Consider the following 19,235-nt stretch of genomic DNA (forward strand, 5'->3'; position numbering starts at 1 on the left):
CAGTCCTTGACAGAGGGCACTCTGTGATGTATTGCAAAGCTGATCTTCTAAGATTATGTGGAATGAATCTGAACCTCACCTGTCCTTAGAGAGTAAATCTAAGTTTCTCTCCGTTGCTCTTGCTGGTAGCTCAGATTCAGGCAGATGCTGACCATTTGAGCTTGTGATTTCCTCCTTGTTCCTTGACAATATGCTGTCCTCAGCTTCACAAGAGGCTCTGCAAGCAGGACTCTCCGACTCTGTTTCACCCCCTTCTCCACTGGAACATCTCCGGAATGCAGCATAACCCTTAGGCCCCAGGTGGACAGCTGTGCTACCATCCTGGCTGAAGAAGGAGCGTACCAGCCGAGGCCTGTCAGGGCTGCTTGCTCCTTCTTTGTTGGGCTTCTCCATCTTGGCCAAAATCTCCTCCACTGTGGTCCCAGGAAAACGCTCTGGTTTGGCTGCTACTGGCACCGGCATTACTTTGAAGGGAGCAGCACCCTTGCGAACACTGGGGGACTCTCCACACTCCTCTCCGGATGCTCCCTCCACAGCACTTGATTTATTTGAAGGCCCAGTTCCTTCTCCATCTCCAGCTGGTTTGGCTGTGGTGGAAAATGGATACAAAACCTCCTTCCCATTGGTAGCTTCTCTTGGAGAGGTCTTTAGACCAAAAGAAAGACGCTTAACAGCATTGCCAGCCCCACCACTATATGGCTTGGGCCCAGCCAACAAGTTGATCTTTTCAGCAGAGGGCACCTCAGAGAGAGCCTGACGCTGTCCAGGAACAGGCTTCACTGGCATGGCTGGCTTTGGCAACACACAGGGCTTGGGTTTCACGGGTGGCTTTGGACGGGCATCCCCTGAGGAAAAAAGGATGTGGGGAAAGATGCATTTTATACAGAGCTCAACCAGAACACAGGGCAACTAAATTATATGGATCAAAATGATAATCCATTGCCTAAGTACACAAAAAATAAAAATAAAATGAGCTCTACTAATAATCCTTGCTAAATTTCCAAACTATTTTGCAGGAAACAGAGAAGCTACTAAAACTGCATGCAGCTTTGGACAAAGGTCAGGCTAGAGGATCTTCTAGTCCATTAAACCAGAAATAGTGGTAATAAAGATTACCAGCAGAAGCCATGAAAATGCTTTTGGAATGCATTTAAATTGCAAATGGTAGTATTCAGAGTAGACCCACTGAAAGTAATAACATTACTAAGTTAACTCTATTACTTTCAATAGCTCTGCTCTTAGTTGCATACCACCTGTTGTTCTCAGGTCAGGCAATGGGATCAGAGCCTTTATGTGATTAGCAGAACCGTGTGGTGCAACTTTTAGAGATGACACCACTTCAATTATAGGTGCAGGGCTGCCTCCTGGGGCAAAGAGGAATCCCCCATGCACACAGAAAACAAGCATGCCAGGAAAAAAGGTTCTAGGTTAGTCTTTCTGCACACAATAGCTTCCATGTTTTGTTTTTCACACATTCAAATATGTCGTCCCCTACTTTCAGAATGAAGAGCTACAATCCCTCAAGAGCTGCATTAAGTGATTCTTCTGCTTGCTATTTAACTCCGTTCTCCATTCTCTGGTGCACCACCACCCAACATAAACAGAAAAATTTTAATACCTAGCAACTTGGCACACCATCTCCCATATTTAGCTCTCTCAAACAATCAACTCAGTTCTGCTGAGCTGAAGGCTCACAATGCAAGGCATACCTATCTCCGGACTGCTTGCTAGTTGTTTGGGTCCTCTCCGGCCATTAGCAGCAGTACAGGGAAATGGGGAGCACAGCGACTGAGGATTAGAGTCCATCACATCACCGGGCTGGGACTCAGAACTCAGCATAAATGTCAGCCCCTAGGATACAGGAAAAGGAGTTTAGGCAGTCTGCAAAACTTGTAAAGATAGCAAAGACCTTCAATGCAACATCAGACCATAGATGCTTCCTCCCAGAATGCAAGTTTTCCAATATCCTCCTTTGTTCCTTTGAGAGAGGAATTTCTCTCTCTCTCTCTCTCTCTCTCTCTCTCTCACACACACACACACACACACACACACAGAAAGAGAGAATGTATCATGTTATGCCACTCCCAGGGCAGGCTGGAACAAGGGTGAAGGAAGCAAGTCTCCCACAAATATCCAGGCTATGAGTCACGCTGAAGGATGGGAATCTCAAACTTATAAAACTTTGGCTTTCTAGCTGACTTGCTCCACTCTCCACAGGGCCACCCCTGCTCTACCTTTCTGCCACGCCCTGTCCTTCCCAGCCAACTCGCTATCACTCCTTCCCTGCCTTTCTCTTGCCAGGTCCAGTCACTTTGCCAGAACATTTGGCTGCTTTTCCAGTCAGAATCTCCCTTTCTCTTCCCCAGTCCCTTTCTGCTCCCACCCCTTCGCAGCAAAGCCGAGTTTCTGCTCAACCCAATCCCAGCTGTATACACTCCCAACCCGGATATACTGAGCAGGGAGCAAACATCTGGAGTACTTCCCCCTCCCACCCCCCTCTCCAGATTTCTCAATCGTTTGGCACAGCCCCTGGAATTCAATGAGGTAAAGCTGGGGCCTGCTCCTGTCACTACGGCAACGGCCTCCCGCTAGATTTCAGGAGAGGGCCAAACCCTGGCTAAAAAAGAAAAGAAAAGCCAGCATCTTGGTTACAAGGAGTGTGTGCCTCAAGAGATTGTTCTAACAGAACTGATCCCCATAATGAGGCAGGAGGAGGGGGGAGCCTACCAATAACTCCCCCCTCCCTCAGTATGACAGAAAGAGCTGGAACAACAGGCAGACAGATGAATTTAAGGCATAGCCACAAGATTGTAAACAGCCTCCTCCTCAGCCTCCATCTATACATTATGCCAAAATAGGACCATCAAGCCTCTCCTTCCAAAGCGAGGGTGATTTAAAGGCACAGTGCCTCAGATGAGGGAAGGCAGTTCAGCCGCCTCTGCTCTTTCTGCTTAGGCCCCTCCTTTGACTAGTTTAATCTTGATTTATAAAATATGTTTTTAACATCATTTTTCAGCCCTAACAAGGTCCCCTGAGGCAGTTTACATAAAAGAACATGCCAAACAAAACCTGAAAACTTAAAAGGAACAGAGCTAAAAGCTTCAATCATATACTGAAAACCATTAAAAGCCATGCAGAATAAGAATGTTTCCCCTGCCAGTCGAAATGTCGTCAGAATGGGACTAGTCTCTCTACAGACAGGCTGCTGCCACAAAAAGGCCCTGTCTCATTTCTACAAGCATACAGCGCCTTAGTCCCATCCCCTACTTCTAGCCTGGTAGCACCTAAGCCCAACATTTGCAAAGCCCCAGACCTTATTTTTGCCTAAGCTACTTGTTCATATAACCTCTCTCCCCTCATATTCATTTGCCTTAACTTAAATCTTTATTGCAACTTTGCACACCCCTGTGTCTGAGGTACCCATTCTGTTTATCCTACTCAGCAAGAACTTCCTGAGTGAACTATTGCTTCTGAATACAGAATCCCCTGCAAGGGGGAAAGAGTTTCATTTAGTGGAGAAGATAGCTGAAGGAGAGCCTATGAAACCTGAGTGGACATTGAAAACCAGCAACACATTAAGGTACCCGGAACCCCATCCAAAATCTATTAAGGCAGTGAATACCTGACACACAACAAAATATGCAAGACAAGATGAGTCTCTCTCCAAATTCAGAGCTAGTAAAACTAAATAAAGGTAGAATTTAAAAAAGGCAGAGAAACAGTCCAATCCTATTTCCTCAGCTCTCTCTTCATAGATGAACTATGGTTTTTAACCTGTCAGGCAAAGAGGCTCCTGAAACCGACAAGTCCTTTCTATAAAATACAAGGAAGTACACAAACTATATTTCATCAAGCAATTAAAACTGCCCAACATGTTGTTTTGTTATCTACGCAAACATTTCTATCTGGGAAAATGAATGCATGGCCATTTTGCCATGGGTACATATAAAGAAACATTTGTCAGATTAGATGGTATATGCTTGTTCCTGTACTAAAAAAAACAACAATGTCAATGCAGGAAAATCATCAAGAGTAAAGCAGCCTTCAAAGAGGAAGTGCCTTGGTAAAACACATATGCATACACACAATAAGCTAGTAAACAAAAAACAAAAAGAAAGTTAAGTGAGGGTGGTTACTTTTGGCTTCTAAAGGGGGGGGGGGGAGGAATATAATGAAAAAACTGTTTTATATTTAGACACTGACTGACAACCCATCCTATATACATGTCTACTCAGAAGCAACTCCTAGAGTTGAATGGGGCTCACTCTCAGGTAAACAGGTGTCAGATTGCAGCCTCAGTCTTGAAATGGAAATTATCACAGTACAATTTCTATTTTCCGAAGAGTGTATCTCATGTTATGAGAGACTCCTGAGGAGAGAATTTTTTCACACTTGATAAAAAAAAAATAACTTGCAAGACCCATAAGATAAAGTGGCATTCCATTTATGATCTTTCCAGATAGTTGCAAAATCTAGTTTCAGTGCCTGAACTTTCTACTCAGCCAGATGGGTGGGGTATAAATAATAAATTTATTATTATTATTATTATTATTACTACTACTACTACTACTACTGCTACTACTACCACTAACAAAAAAGGGCATATATACCCAAATGGTACTTTCTGCCCCAGCTGCAACAAAACATATCTCTCCCACATGGGTCTCCACAGCCACAGCAGGCAATGCAACCTTCCAACAACTTGATCTCACCCCCAGAGGCACACTCCTCCATTGTTTCCTGAGACAGACCGATGCCAACCAGACTTTAACTTTAATAGTGATGCATTATTAAAGACAATCCATAATTGTTTCAAGAAAGGAACAGAGAGATCAGAATTAGAAACCGCTTAGGAAGAAGGAAGCACATAATATTACAGCTGAGCTTTGGGCTACCATGATGAAATAGAGATATGTAGAAAGGCAATTCTTAAAGATCAGGAGTGAGGCAATAGAAGGCAGAGAAGACAGGCAAGTTCAGAGTGTAAAGAATAGAAAGGAATATCTAAAGCAAAATAGTTGTTTTTGTCATGTATATAGTTGCACCTCCACAGCTCTATGACATAGGATGAAGAAGGCACAGACTTCTAAATGCGTACAAGCAGGCTTGCAACAGAATCCACTCCTGCTGGAACCCAGAGATTTTCAACTGGAATGCTACAGGAAGGAAACCACTCAGAAAGACTATAATAGGGATTTGGTTAAGGTAAAACCAGGGGATGAACAAACAGCAGATACAATGTGGGAGGAAAAGATCTTAGAATCGAAGGCATCAATAGGTGTAGGTAAAAAGAAAGTACAAATGCTGAGCCAAGAAAGTAGAACTGAGAAAATACCTAAAGGGGATGGCTTGATATCTACAGAGGCTCTTCTTGTGAAGCATTTATACCTTCAAGACATTATACAAAACTTTTCCAGAATAAGGTATATGAAGAAGAGGAAACTATACAACTCACACCATGGCTGCAATGTTCAAAACTCCCATTGTTCTAGGCGCCTTTTGCGACAGGGAATTTCATTAGGGCGAGCGGTTTCTGAGTTCTGGGCACAGTACTGTGCCTAAGATTTCACATTAAAACTGCAGAGTGGAAGGAAAGGAGGACCTTTTTCTGCCTCCCCACTTCCAGCTACTCTCTGAAGACTGGATAAGAGACCCTCTTAAGAATATTAGGGGGGTGGGCAGGGGAAGGACTAGACCATGTAAAAAATGAACATAATATTTTAGCTGCAGTTCATTCATTTTCAGCTTTGTATTCTTGTTATAAAAAAGTGCCTAGACATTCTGTTGTTGCACCCATAACCTAGGTTTAAGATGCCATTTAGCTCCTAACTTTCATATTTCAGTTTCTAACACTGCATGGCTGGACTATGCATCAATGACTACTCTCCCAACATACTATGAATTCAAAATCAAGTTGGGCTATAACTTTGTTCCTCTAGAACTGTGCATCATGAACAAAAGAGTCTCTAATGCCACAGGTGGGTTTAGATCTGGGACCTCAATAAGATTCATCTCTACATTAGCACCTCTACCCAGTATAAATACAAGTTGCTTACTCATTTGTTCTTTAGAATCCAGACAGCAAGTCTCCCAAATGGCTGCATTCCCATTCCCAGCCCATGCCAGGATCATACTTTCTTAAAATGCTGGTTTGTAGTCATTTTTTAAAGCTTCAACAACTTCAACTGTAAGCACAAATATTTCATGTTTCAGTTGAAGTAGCACTATTTCCTCATATGGATAACCAGATTCCCAGCACTGATGCAATAGGACTGCGGAGGTGAAGATGGTAAAGCCTTTGAATTGCATTTACAAGAAGGTGAAACTTGGCAGCAACAACAACAAAAATCAGTTAAACTGCTTTCTTCCGCCATAGAACATGAGAAACAATGGTGTCAAGGGAGCTCTTATGGGAAAAGAGCTGAGCAAGTAAAGGTATCTAAGAAGCAATGGTAGGTGCTCTAGTGGGGGTGGAGAGTAATATGGGTGCAACTTTCCCCACCCGCGCTCTCTTCTGAAGGTGCTGCAGTGTGCAGGGACTACCTATTATGCAATTAGCACTGAATCAGACTACTACTTGCACAGCTTTTCATCAGCACTTGCATTCTGATAGTTTGCAGTCAAAGGAATGAATAAGTAAAGTAAAAAGACAGCACACGCTTACTACAGTGTAATTCAAGGGATCCCAGCTGCCATAGTGATCTACTAAATGCATCCAGACAAATCCCTTCCCATCTTTGGGCTATTGTTTCCCATGCCACCCTGCCTTTTCTGCCTGTAAGACCCTTGCAGCAATCATTGTCTGCCACTTTATGTCTGCACAGTCCACATATGAAGGGGACATTAATCTCAGCATGTCCATAGAATGCACACATACCATGTTAATTAAAAATAATGGATAGGAAACAGTCACAGAAGGATAATAAAAAGGAGGCTCTTCCTCAAGGAGCAGCGGTAGAAAAGAACGGCACCAGGAAGAGATGTATTTAGGTAAACTTGGTCCTTTGTGAAACAAAACTGGCTTATTACAAGGCACAAATTATGAATTTATTCTAAAAATGTATTGCTTCCTATTTCCAAACAGAGAAGATCAAAGAAAGAATCCTAAATAGAAACCAGGGCAGATAGGAAAGAGGTTATCACAGCAATTAGAAAGGGGGCCACTAGATTAGTAGTTAATGGTCAAAGAAACTCATAATTCTATTAAGGGAAAGAATTGTGTGGAAATACAGGAAACAGAAGGCATGTGAGAGAATGTTGACACATGATTAAAGCACAAGAGAGTGGTGGATTTCTCCCAAAAGTGAATAATAAGTTTCATTGTAAACAATAAGCAACAATCAACACTCACAAATGACAGAATTTTAAAAGCCAGTTTAGAGAATCCTCATAGCCCAGTTCAGACCATTATTCTCACAAGCAACAAGGAAATATCATGAAAGAAGATGGGAGTTCAGCAAGCATGAGGCAGTGTTTTGTGTTGGTGCAGAAATGGGTACAAGGAGAGGTCACAGGGTGTACTTCAGGTTCATAGAGCCTGTGTGCAGTAACTGGTTTTCAGCAAGATTTAAAGGGAGCTAAGTATTTCTAAATTGGGTGTTCTTGGAATCACAGCCAAGAAAGGGAGGGAGTGGTAAGAGGCAGAACTGCGGGAAACTCCAGCCAAAAGGGGGTGGAGAGCAGCTTCAGGACGCATTAAGCAGAAAGCATACAAAGAAGGCGAGCAGGGGTGCCAGTTAGCAGAAGCGAGGAAACAGGGAGACGACCCGAGGACAGTTACCCCTGGCCAGTGTAAATGACAGCCCCGCTTACAACAGAGAAGGCATACAAGCTACCTTTAAGAGCATATGGGCATACCATATGGTCCTAATTGGCCTTCCCTCTACGACCAATCCGCCATCCCCGCTCCTTAGACCATCCTGCAGTCGGGTCTCCAGGCCAGGCCTTCCACAATCCCTGCAGCAGCGAAGGGGCTACAAAGAACAATTGCTGCCCCGGCCACCATGACTCGCCTCGACTCAATCCCGGGCAAGGGGCTGAGCCGAAGACGACCCACCCGCACGCGGATCCACAGCTCCCCCGATCTGCCGATTTGGGGGGCGAGGGGGGGCACCTGGCCCTCCTCCCCCTAAGCTCTTTCCCCAGGGCCCTCCGACGCCATCTCCTTATCCTCGCGGTCCGTTCCCTTCGCACGCCTCCCCCCGCACGCATCTCCCCCCCCCCACCAGCGACCCCCAGGAGGATCTCCTGCCAGCCCCACCTCGGGATGTGGGCGAAAATGCACAGTCCTCCCCGCTGGCGGGGGCTTCTGCGTAGGCTCCCTTACCAAGCTCGGCGATCTACGGCCCGACATAGGCGCAGCAGATCTTCGCACTGTGCATATTCATGACGTTCGAATCAAGGCCAGGCTCGCCCCGCCCACTTCGATGCATATTCATGAGGCATGCAAATACAGAGCCACCCACCCCCACGTGTCACATTCCCGAGACTTGCAGGGACTCCAACGAGGCTGGGCTTGCAAGGAAGCTTCGGCTTACACATTTTATGAGAACCTCGCTGCCTCCGCCTTTTTAAGGGGAAAAAAGGAGGTTTACGAGCACGGCCAAAGGGCGGGGCTTTGGAGAAACCCCACCCCACTCTCCAGCTCACAGCCCCCCCCCCACTGGCATGTGAAATATTTCTCCATTGTTAATTTTTTTTTTTTTTCTGCAACCCATCCCGGACTCACAAGGAGCGTGGAGTCATGTGGTTTTTATGTACACACAATAAACAATTGCTTTTCATTCTTGTTGTTGGTTTCCTTTGTTTTGGGTTTGGCCGAGGATCAAAACTTTAAAGAGGTCCCTGCAGGCGCGGGATCCGCACCTCCCTTAACTTTCTCCCGCTTTTCCCACGGGTTGCAAGTGATGGGCTAATTAACAGCACTACTCCGGTCACGAAGAGTCGGACACGAGTAAACGACTAAACAACAAACAACTCCGGAGTCGAGGTGAACCTCTCGACCCCTGTGCCTGTAATGTACTCCGAAACTGAAGCCCCACCCCGAGGGAAGCTTTGCAGGGAAGGGCTGAGCCGCGCGGCTGCTGTGTTACACATAAAACGATCAGCAGTATCATCACGCCTTCTTACTAGGGAGATACTGCTAGATCAGATTATGGCAACCAGATTACGGAACTCCCTCCTGCAAAAGGTGAAGTCCGCCCCCCCGCTCTTGTGGCACTTTTTCTTCCTTTTTTTTTTTTTTATTCCTCCTCGTCTTGAGGCTGCAATCCTACACTTAACCCCCATGGAAGTGGGGGCTTTCTTCTGACTAGACATAGATAGGACTGAGCTGCGAGCGATGTATTTTTAAACTGACCCACTTAGAATCCTGGAACTATAGAGTTGTGCGGAATTTCGTCTAGTTCCAACCCCCTGCAATGCAGGGGTCACAGCTAAAGAAGTCCTGACAGATGGCCATCCAACCTCTGTTTAATAAACATCAATGAAGGATAGTCTATCTCTTCCCAAGATACTGTGTTCCCCTTACCACCAGAAACATCTTATTTAGGTGGAATCTCCTTCCTTTTAATCTGGATCCATTGACTCACATCCTACCCTCTGGAGCAGCAGAAACAAGCTGGCTGCATCTTCCATGTGACAGCCAGTCAGATCTTTGAAGGTGGCTATCATATCACCTCTCAGTCTTCTCTTCTCCAGGCTAAACATACCCAGCTCCCTCAACCATTTCTCATGAAGCTTGGTTTACAGATCCTTGATCCTCTTGGTGGCCTCCTCTGCACACATTCCAGCTTGTCAACATCCTTCCTAAATTGTAGTGTCCAGAACTGGACACAGTACTCCTGGTCTTCTGGTGTGGTCTGACCAAGATAGAATATCATTATTATCATTATTATCATTATTATTATCATTATCATTATTATTATTTATACCCTGCCCATCTGGCTGGGTTTCCCCAGCCACTCTGGGCGGCTTCCAACCAAATATTAAAATACAGTAATACATCAAACATTAAAAGCTTCCCTAAACAGGGCTGCCTTCAGATGTCTTCTAAAAGTTTGGTAGTTATTTTTCTCTGACATCTGGTGGGAGGGCGTTCCACAGGGCGGGCGCCACTACTGAGAAGGCCTTCTGCCTCGTTCCCTGTAATTTGGCTTCTCGCAGTGAGGGAACCGCCAGAAGGCCCTCGGCGCTGGACCTCAGTGTCCAGGTAGAACGATTGAGGTGGAGATGCTCCTTCAGATATACTGGACCGAGGCCATTTAGGGCTTTAAAGCACCAACACTTTGAATTGTGCTCGGAAACGTACTGGGAGCCAATGTAGGTCTTTCAAGACTGGTGTTATGTGGTCTTGGCGGCCGCTCCCAGTCACCAGTCTAGCTGCTGCATTCTGGATTAGTTGTAGTTTCCGGGTCACCTTCAAAGGTAGCCCTACATAGAGCGCATTGCAGTAGTCCAAGTGGGAGATAACCAGAGCATGCACTACTCTGGCAAGGCAGTCTGCAGGCAGATAGGGTCTCAGCCTGCGTACCAGATGGAGCTGGTAAACAGCTGCCCTGGACACAGGTTTGACCTGTGCCTCCATGGACAGCTGTGAGTCCAAAATGACTCCCAGGCTGCGCACCTGGTCTTCAAGGGCACAGTTACCCCATTCAGGACCAGGGAGTCCTCCACACTCGCCCGCCAGTGGTTAAGAGCTGTTGTCTCGTAATCTGGGGAACCGGGTTCGCGTCTCCGCTCCTCCACATGCAGCTGCTGGGTGACCTTGGGCCAGTCACACTTCTCTGAAGTCTCTCAGCCCCACTCACCTCACAGAGTGTTTTTTGTGGGGGAGGAAGGGAAAGGAGAATGTTAGCCGCTTTGAGACTCCTGAAGGGGAGTGAAAGGTGGGATATCAAATCCAAACTCTTCTTCTTCTTCTCCTGTCTATTACTTCCTTTGAACTGGACACTATACTTCTGTTGATACAGCCTAGGGTTTTTTTGCTGCTGTATCACACCATTCACTCATGTTAAGCTTGTGGTCTTTCTTTATGTTTAGCTTCTTGTTTGTGGCCCAGGGATTTGTTAGGTACAGTACATAAATGACTGGGGCACAGAATGGTGGCACACATTTGTATGTTTATGCATGCAAATTTGGGGTGATTTTCAGAGGTGATGGTGGAAGACCTCTGGCTCTTGGTCCCCAGGTTTACTGTGAGTTAGTGAGGTACCAACAAGATTTTATGGGCCTAGTACACTGTATAGTACTCTGCAAAATAAGATGGAAAGTTGCTGGGGTCTCCCCAGCACTGCACTTTGCAATGGGTCCAACTACCCTGAAAGCAATGTTTAAAAATTTTTTTAAGAGGAGCAGAAGATCCAGGGCCCTGAGCCACTGCCACCCTACCTCCCTGTTTTGCCCCTCTAATGCTGCTGCTTTAATATTTTCCAGATTCCCACTCTGAAGGAGCCTGAGAGGGTGGTGACAATGAAAAGGGCCTTTGCAGTTGTGGCTCTCCACCTGTAAAATGTTCTCCCTAGCAAGGTCCACTTGGCACCTTCTCAGACATCATTTTGGCACCAACTAAAGACTTACCTGTGAATTGTAGTTTTTTTCTGGATTTATCAGTTTACGGATTTGTTAATGGCATAGTAATGTATTCATGTTTGTTCTTAACTGTGTCGTAAGTCACCCAAATACATTTATGTAACAAGCATGTTAACAAGTATAATAAAAAAATATTATTTATGTCATTATTTTATGGTAGTTTTGTATTAAAACTAGAAGCCACTTTACAGACTATCTGTGCAGAAATTTTCTAAAATAAATCAACAAATTCATGGCAAAGGTGCCTTTGGGATACTGTTTACAGTTGTGATTATCCCATCTGCAAAATCAGAGCCTGTAGCTGGAAAAAGAAAAGGCTAATACAGATGATAACGGGGCAAATGGCTGCTGTGGTGCCTTCCCTAGGTGGAAAGGGTAAATGGGTATTTTTGGTTTAGAAATAAGAAAAGGGACAAGACAGAGATCTATCTGAAACAATTAAGCTTGGCTTGTAGAAAGTGGGTAGAAATATTCAGTTTCCTTTTTTCTGGGGTAGCTCAGTTAGTAGGACATGAAATTCTTAATCTCTGGGTTGTGGGTTCAAGTCCTACATTGGGCAGAAGATTCCTGCATTGCAGGGGGTTGGACTAAATGACCCTCATGGTCCCTTCCAACTCTGCAGTTCTGTGATTTTTGTTTATTTATTTATGTATATTTATTTATAACATAACAAATTACAGTGGTACCTCGGGTTACATATGCTTTTTTTTAAAGTTTTTTATTTATACAACAAGAAAGACAAACAAACAAAAAACACATGGGTTACATATGCTTCAGGTTACAGACTCCACTAACCCGGAAATAGTACCTTGGGTTAAGAACTTTGCTTCAGGATGAGAACAGAAATCGTGCAGTGGCGGCGGGGTGGCAGCGGGAGGCCCCATTAGCTAAAGTGGTACCTCAGGTTAAGAACAGTTTCAGCTTAAGAACGGACCACCAGAATGAATTAAGTTCTTAACCTGAGGTACCACTGTATAATGACATAAAGTAAAAAGAGATCTACATCCAAACATATAGGAACAAATTTCCATACCAAAGTCAAACATAATAAATTAATATCACAATATTCCTCTCTGGAACTTGGGGCCACTCAAAAGCACAACCACAGAGTCAGGAAAGCAAAAGAATACTTCGTCCCAGAATGCATAATTAATTTTATGGCAGTTGCTGCCGCAGGATGGGGTGATAGCCAAAACCTTAGATGGCTTTAAAAGGGGATCCAGTAAATCTGTGGGTAGATTGGTTAATTAGTAGGCACAACAGTTAAATGGAACCTCTATGCTCATATGCAGTATACTTTTGAAGGTTAAGTGGTATGGGACAGACAGCAGGGATTGGCTATTACTTTCAGGGTCTGCTTGTGGGCTTCTCAGAAGCATGTGGCTGGCCAGTGCATCAAACAGCCCGCTAGAACCTGCGTACCCTTGGCTCTGATACAGCAGAGCTCTTAGGAAACCAAACACACCACAGAGACATGTCTTTATTACTGGTTCATTGTATTTCATGGGTCAGCCCCAGTTCAAGCAGGATGGTGGGGTGAGCATTTCCTTTTTAGTAGATCACATACCAGTACATGCTGCCCAAACATCCCCAACTTACTGACGTGTTGACAGTGCCACAGTATGGCCCCTGATGAGGGGAAAGGACCAAATCCTTTATTGTCAGTCTCAAAAGACAGAAAAGGATCCTTGGGCTCAGTCACAACCATGAACCTAGGCGGCCAACATGATGTTCTCCAATCCTTGGTGATCTACAACTCTCCCCTTGGAGGTCATCCATCAGGGTGACCAAGGCAGATTCAGTCCCAAACCTTGGTCTGAACCCAGATTAGAATGGGTCTGCATCAGTGGTTCCCATTTGGTGGTTAGCAGACCGTAGGGGGCGGGTGTCCACTTAACCCACTCAAGAGGTCTGTAGCACCATTCTCATAATAAAAACTACCATAGAGATATGAACATTTTCAAAAGAAACAAGTCCAAAAGAAACAGGGAGTCTGCAGCACTTAGCTAATTGGGAACCACTGGTCTAAACAATCAGTTTCCTCCAGGAATGTCTGCAGCTGTGTCCCTTCTTAGGTACCTTGCCCCAAAGCGGGTAAATGTAAGAGGGGAGTAATTACTGTTGCCTGCTACCCTAATCTCTGAGCAGTGCAAGATTCCAGGGGTTCCAGGCACTTGTGCAGAGTTGGCGTTCCCTTTTGGAAGGAGGCACAGCAGAGACTGTGGTGTCCTTATGATATGTGGTTTATTTACACATGCATACAACCTGAGTCTGCGATGGAGAAGCACACAGCATTAACACCCCAAAGCATCCTCCTGCTTCCTCCATAGCCGCAGCCTTGGATTCCAGCAGACATCAAGCCTGGAGCTCTCTCTTTGTCTTCCCTCTTCCTCTCTCTGCCTTTCCAGCCTCACGCTCTGCCATCCAGCATCTAGCTCATTTCACTCAGCTCTCAACTCTGGCCTTTTGTCTTTGTAACTAGCCAGGGAGTCCACCCCTTTGTCCTCTGGCACAGAGCCACTCCTTTGTTCCCTTATCAGGCCATTGCCAGGCAGGCCTGGCTATTCCAGCAATTGAATCCTTGCTGGGTCCAGGAATTGGAAGAGTCCTGCATTCAGCCTACTTCCTTTGGGGTCCCCCCTCCCCCCAGAAATGGTCACAGTGCCAGGGGTCAGCAAGGTTTACCCCGCCTGGGCCGGTTCACTTCAGCTGAGATCCCTCCTTGGGCCGGATCGTGAGCACACATGCCCGCAATTTCCGGCACTGCGGAAGCAAGTCCCCACGCCATGCTGTGCCGGTTTAGCGCAGTGCGTGAGGACTCGCCAAGTGGGTGGCTCGGTTTGGGGGTGGCTCGTGGTCCGGTTAAACGACCCCCATGGGCCTTAGGTTGCCAACCCCTGGGTCACACTATCACCTCCTTCAAGGCAGCCAGCACCTCGGCCAGAAACACATTCATCTTGGCCTGAACCCACCCAGCTAGCTTTAGTCAGCCATGAGGGGCAAGGGCCAAGAGGACACAACTGGATGCATACTTGCAAGCACCTTCCCAACAACATCAGGCTGCCAAAACTGGAACCGATCACACAAACACTACTTGATGGGGCACTGGAAACCTCATTTGGGACTGTATCACATCTTTGAAGTTTCCCAACTGGCCAGATGAGCACATGATATCTATATGGAAATCTTCTGCTTATTCAACTGCAGATCTATTTGGGATTATATTTTTTTGAACATGCAGACTTCCTTAAGTGACTCCTTCATGGCTGAAAGTTGCATTGCCACCGATATTTCACAATCCTTAGCAGCAACATTAACCATAAAACATGCTTTAAATCAGTTTGAATACAAAGATAACAGGGAATTATCAGTGGAAAATTATATTTCCCACTCCAGAGTGTATGTGCTTAGATCTCCTGCATAGGTTATTTTATTGGGTAAGCTTTAAAATTATTATTTTGGCCACTAGATGGGGACTTAAGACAGGTAATAGTCACACTCATCTAGAATATTAAGCTATTAGCAATTAGGAATCCTCAGCACTCTTGCTGGCTGGGTCTTTTAGTTATTTATTCATTCTCTCACACTCCCACGGCATGGAAAGTTAATGAGGAACAGAAAGGACATATTTTGGAGCCATATATAGGTCTGAAAGACAGTCTTTCCCTTAAAATAGTTAGAGATTCTAAACCATTCACAGTCATTGCTGCAAATGTGGAAAGACGCTGAGGTATCAGGAAGAAAGGTGGATGATCTTCTGACACCCAAGTTTTTATCTTAAACAGAGTATTTGAATTCTCTCTTTTGGAAGCAGGCACAGCTGTATTCGAAATCAGCAGTCAATTCTCTCATGCTCAAAGTGCATGAAAGCTACCTCACCTCTAGATAACCATCAATCATCTCAAGGTTAGGGTAGGACTAATCAATTTACATGCCCCTTCAGAAACAGGCCCACGTTATTAAGGCTGGAATGGGTATCCCGTTTTTTAATGATAATACCTAGTAGACCTAGAAGTGAAGCATTATCTGTCCTGTGCATCCTCTTTCCCCCAGGGTTTTGGGTTTATAAATGAGATACGACCTTACAATGCTTCTTGGGAATGAATAGACTGAGACTCTCACAAAAAAACAGACAAATCCCCAGAAGAACAGCTGTGCGGTGGCCAAAGCAGCACCCAAAAAATTGTGTCATGAGCTTCTATGCACAACAATCTACTTCACCCATAAGCCATCCATTCCCCACCCCCACCCCACTATCTTTTATTCTTACACAATTTAGCTAGGACAGTAATTCCATTGAAAACCACAACTTATTTGCAAGTACAGGACTACAGGACTGCATTAAGGTAAAGGTAAAGGTACCCCTGCCTGTACGGGCCAGTCTTGACAGACTCTAGGGTTGTGCGCCCATCTCACTCAAAGAGGCCGGGGGCCAGCGCTGTCCGAAGACACTTCCGGGTCACGTGGCCAGCGTGACATTGCTGCTCTGGCGAGCCAGAGCCGCACACAGAAACGCCGTTTACCTTCCCGCTAGTAAGCGGTCCCTATTTATCTACTTGCACCCGAGAGTGCTTTCGAACTGCTAGGCTGGCAGGCGCTGGGACCGAACAACGGGAGCGCACCCCGCCGCGGGGATTCGAACCGCCGACCTTTCGATCGGCAAGCCCTAGGCGCTGAGGCTTTAACCCACAGCGCCACCCGCGTCCCTTACAGGACTGCATTACTGCCTTGCAAATATTGCCATGGTATATTGTCCACTATAACCTCAGCTCAGGAATTTATGTCTACAACTGTCTCTAGCTAGATCATTCAACCTCCCTTCCCACATATATAGGTAAAGGGACCCCTGAACATTAGGTCCAGTCGTGACCGACTCTGGGGTTGCGGCGCTCATCTCGCTTTATTGGCCAAGGGAGCCAGCGTACAGCTTCCGGGGTATGTGGCCAGCATGATTAAGCATGATTTCTGGCGAAATCAGAGCAGTGCACAGAAACGCCATTTACCTTCCTGCCGGAACAGTACCTATTTATCTACTTGCACTTTGACGTGCTTTTGAACTGCTAGGTTGGCAGGAGCAGGGACCGAGCAACAGGTGCTCACTCCATCGTGGGGATTCGAACCGCCGACTTTCTGACCGGCAAGTCCTAGGCTCTGTGGTTTAACTCTCAGCGCTACATGCGTCCCTTCTCCCACATATATACCACCTCCCTAAAATCTCTCATTCCTATTTGCCTGGGAAGTATTAGAAATACCAGAGCCCTATCCTTTGTTTCATCTGGTCAATGCCTAATTAGCCAACACTCACAAAGCAAGGTAAACTAGTTAACTACTTCCATGGAAGCTGCTGTCCAGCAAATACACAGAAAACAGGAAGACCAACTGATAAAAGGGCTGCTAGGACCACAGAATAGGAGGCTGGCCATTTGCTTGCCAACCTCAGCTGTTCAGTCAAAAGAGCAGCATGAGGCAAGATTATTAAGGCTGCAGGGTAGCCTACAGGTAGATGAAAGCGGCCCCCCATTTATTCTTGGCAGCCTATGCACATTTCCAGTAAATGACTTGTATAAGCTTGGCCAAAGCAAACACAAGGACCTCAGGAATTTTACATTTTGTGTTGGTTCCAAGTGTGCAAATAGGAATTTGCTGCTGGCTTTAATTGCAAACTTACTTACAAACCCTTTGGAGCACTCCTGCGCTCAATTCCTAGCACAAGCAGGAGATAGATTCTTCCGTACCAGGTCTCAGTAAAACAATTCAGTGCTTATTCAATTATCCCAAAGCAGAAAATGCTGTCTGACTCACAGGTGATTGCAAGACAGCTCTCAAAAAGGTTCCCACAGCCATTTTAATGGATGGCAGAGGACCGGTAATCCACACTAATTGGATCATGGTTCAGTCCCCTAGCTCAAATTAACTGTCCTTTCAGGAAAAAGAACTTCAGGCTGCTTTAACAGTAATGGAGCTAGATAGAAAATCCACCTTGCTACTAATTGCCACCTAGCAGTTAAATTTGCAAAAGCTGATGGGTTAGAGAGAACTAGAGTAGTGAAGTGGGAAAGTAAAAGCTCGACTTTTTAGTGAGAAGCGGGCAAGAGCTATTCCATATCTACACAGTTTGGGAAGGATTGAAATCACATAGTGCTCCAAATGATCAAACCAGTGAAAATGATAGGTTGAGAGCTCAACTAGATATGGCTGTGGCAGGTGTGTCATGCTTGATATGGCATTCTCCTTAATCATGTACAGGCCATGGGACTATTTGAAAAGCAAAAGAAGCATGTGCATGAGAGGAGCTGGAAATCCTTTTTCCCCACTAAACCGTGGCTTACCCTGTCTGTAGCCAATCTTTCTTCTCCACCACTACCCCTCCCAAAAAGTGCTTTCATGCAGCCAAGATCACTTCCAATGTCAGAGAAAAGCAGTCACAGAGAGAAGCCACAATAGGCTGAGTGATTGGTGTAGGAGCATTCTGCAGTCCTTACCCACGTATGCCTTTCGGGGTTAAAATCAGACACATTCCTTAGGCAAAACTGGGGGGGGGGGGATTCTTTGGTTAAATACATTGAACTGCTACCATCACATCTAGTCTGACCCCTGGTAAGGCCTGTTTTTCTCACTGTGGGTTATGATGATTTTAAGTATACATAACTACAGAATGTCTAAATTGGTCAGAATCTCAGCATGAGCACCAAATATAATATTTACTAAATGTTATAAGGAAAGCTGGAAAACACAGCTTCCATCATAGCACCATCATATAAAAACCTATGGTATGTGCGCACATTTAGTAATGTGTGTGCAGTTCTGGGAACCTCAATACAAAGCCCTACAGCTGTCGAAAGAAAAAAACATGAATAAAATGATCACGGGGAGCCCACCTACCTTACAAAGAAAGTGTCAATCATTTGAGGATTTTAGATTTGTGTGAGTGGGAAGTGTTGAGGTGGGACAAGACTGGCACGTAAGGTTATGAGAAGTACTGGGTAAGGAATTTTGAAAAGTTGCCCACTCTAAAAAAACAAGAGTCCACAGCTCTTCATTGGAAAGGATATATAGCTGGTTTTAAGATAAATAAAAGTAATCAAAAGAATGCATAATTAAAATATGAAACCTACTGCCAGGGGATACCGTGATGGCCAACAACATAAATGGCTTTCTAAAGAGAAATAAAAACATTAGCCAAAGCAGCAACTCTCATGACTAATAACAATACAGGATGCAAAAGATTAAACGTGATGGATTTGATCACCATGCCCTGCTTTTATGTTTCCCAAAGGGCTCCCACTCTGTCTAAGGGGCACAATGCCCCTTTGTTTTGGCCCAGCACGCCAGTTATACTCAAAAGAGGCTGATGACTTCCATGGGTTGAGTTATTAGGTCCAATTTGATTTTAATTAGCCCCTTATCATTTTAATACTGTTCCTGAATTCCCAGAGAGCCACTTGCCAAGCAACATCCCTGCCAAGGAAACAGCCATTGGCAATCCATCCAAGGCCAGCTGAAGTCCACCTCTATTCCTTCTGTACACACACTCACATGGATACATGTCTCCATACTGGTTGATATAAGATGATCCAATAGAGGAGGGAGGGGGAGGAAGCTGCCTGTAAGCTTATTTTGTCTTTAAGGAAAAGCAAAGCACAGAA

The 19,235-nt window shown here is 45.3% G+C and overlaps 1 protein-coding gene across 11 annotated transcripts in view; it reads right to left on the reverse strand.

The window, feature by feature from the left end:
• The window catches only part of TNKS1BP1 (tankyrase 1 binding protein 1), a 28,066-nt gene extending 19,522 nt beyond the window's left edge, over positions 1 to 8,544 (reverse strand). For 4 of the 11 annotated variants that reach the window (XM_083429406.1, XM_083429405.1, XM_083429404.1 and 1 more), the window contains exons 1-3: positions 8,261 to 8,397; positions 1,710 to 1,851; positions 80 to 845 (exon numbers count right to left, since the gene is read on the reverse strand). In XM_083429406.1, coding sequence (XP_083285532.1) covers positions 80 to 845; positions 1,710 to 1,851; positions 8,261 to 8,353 — 1,001 coding nt within the window. In that variant the 5' untranslated portion in view covers positions 8,354 to 8,397. Of the gene's footprint in view, positions 1 to 79; positions 846 to 1,709; positions 1,852 to 2,287; positions 2,352 to 7,857; positions 7,969 to 8,260 lie in introns of those variants that run through there. The other 7 variants (XM_083429410.1, XM_083429409.1, XM_083429407.1 and 4 more) reach the window with 5 other exon arrangements.
• Between the last annotated feature and the right edge of the window lie 10,691 nt (positions 8,545 to 19,235).

Source organism: Podarcis tiliguerta, assembly GCF_965153285.1.
Source record: "Podarcis tiliguerta genome assembly, chromosome: 1".
Classification (NCBI taxonomy): Eukaryota; Metazoa; Chordata; class Lepidosauria; order Squamata; family Lacertidae; genus Podarcis; species Podarcis tiliguerta.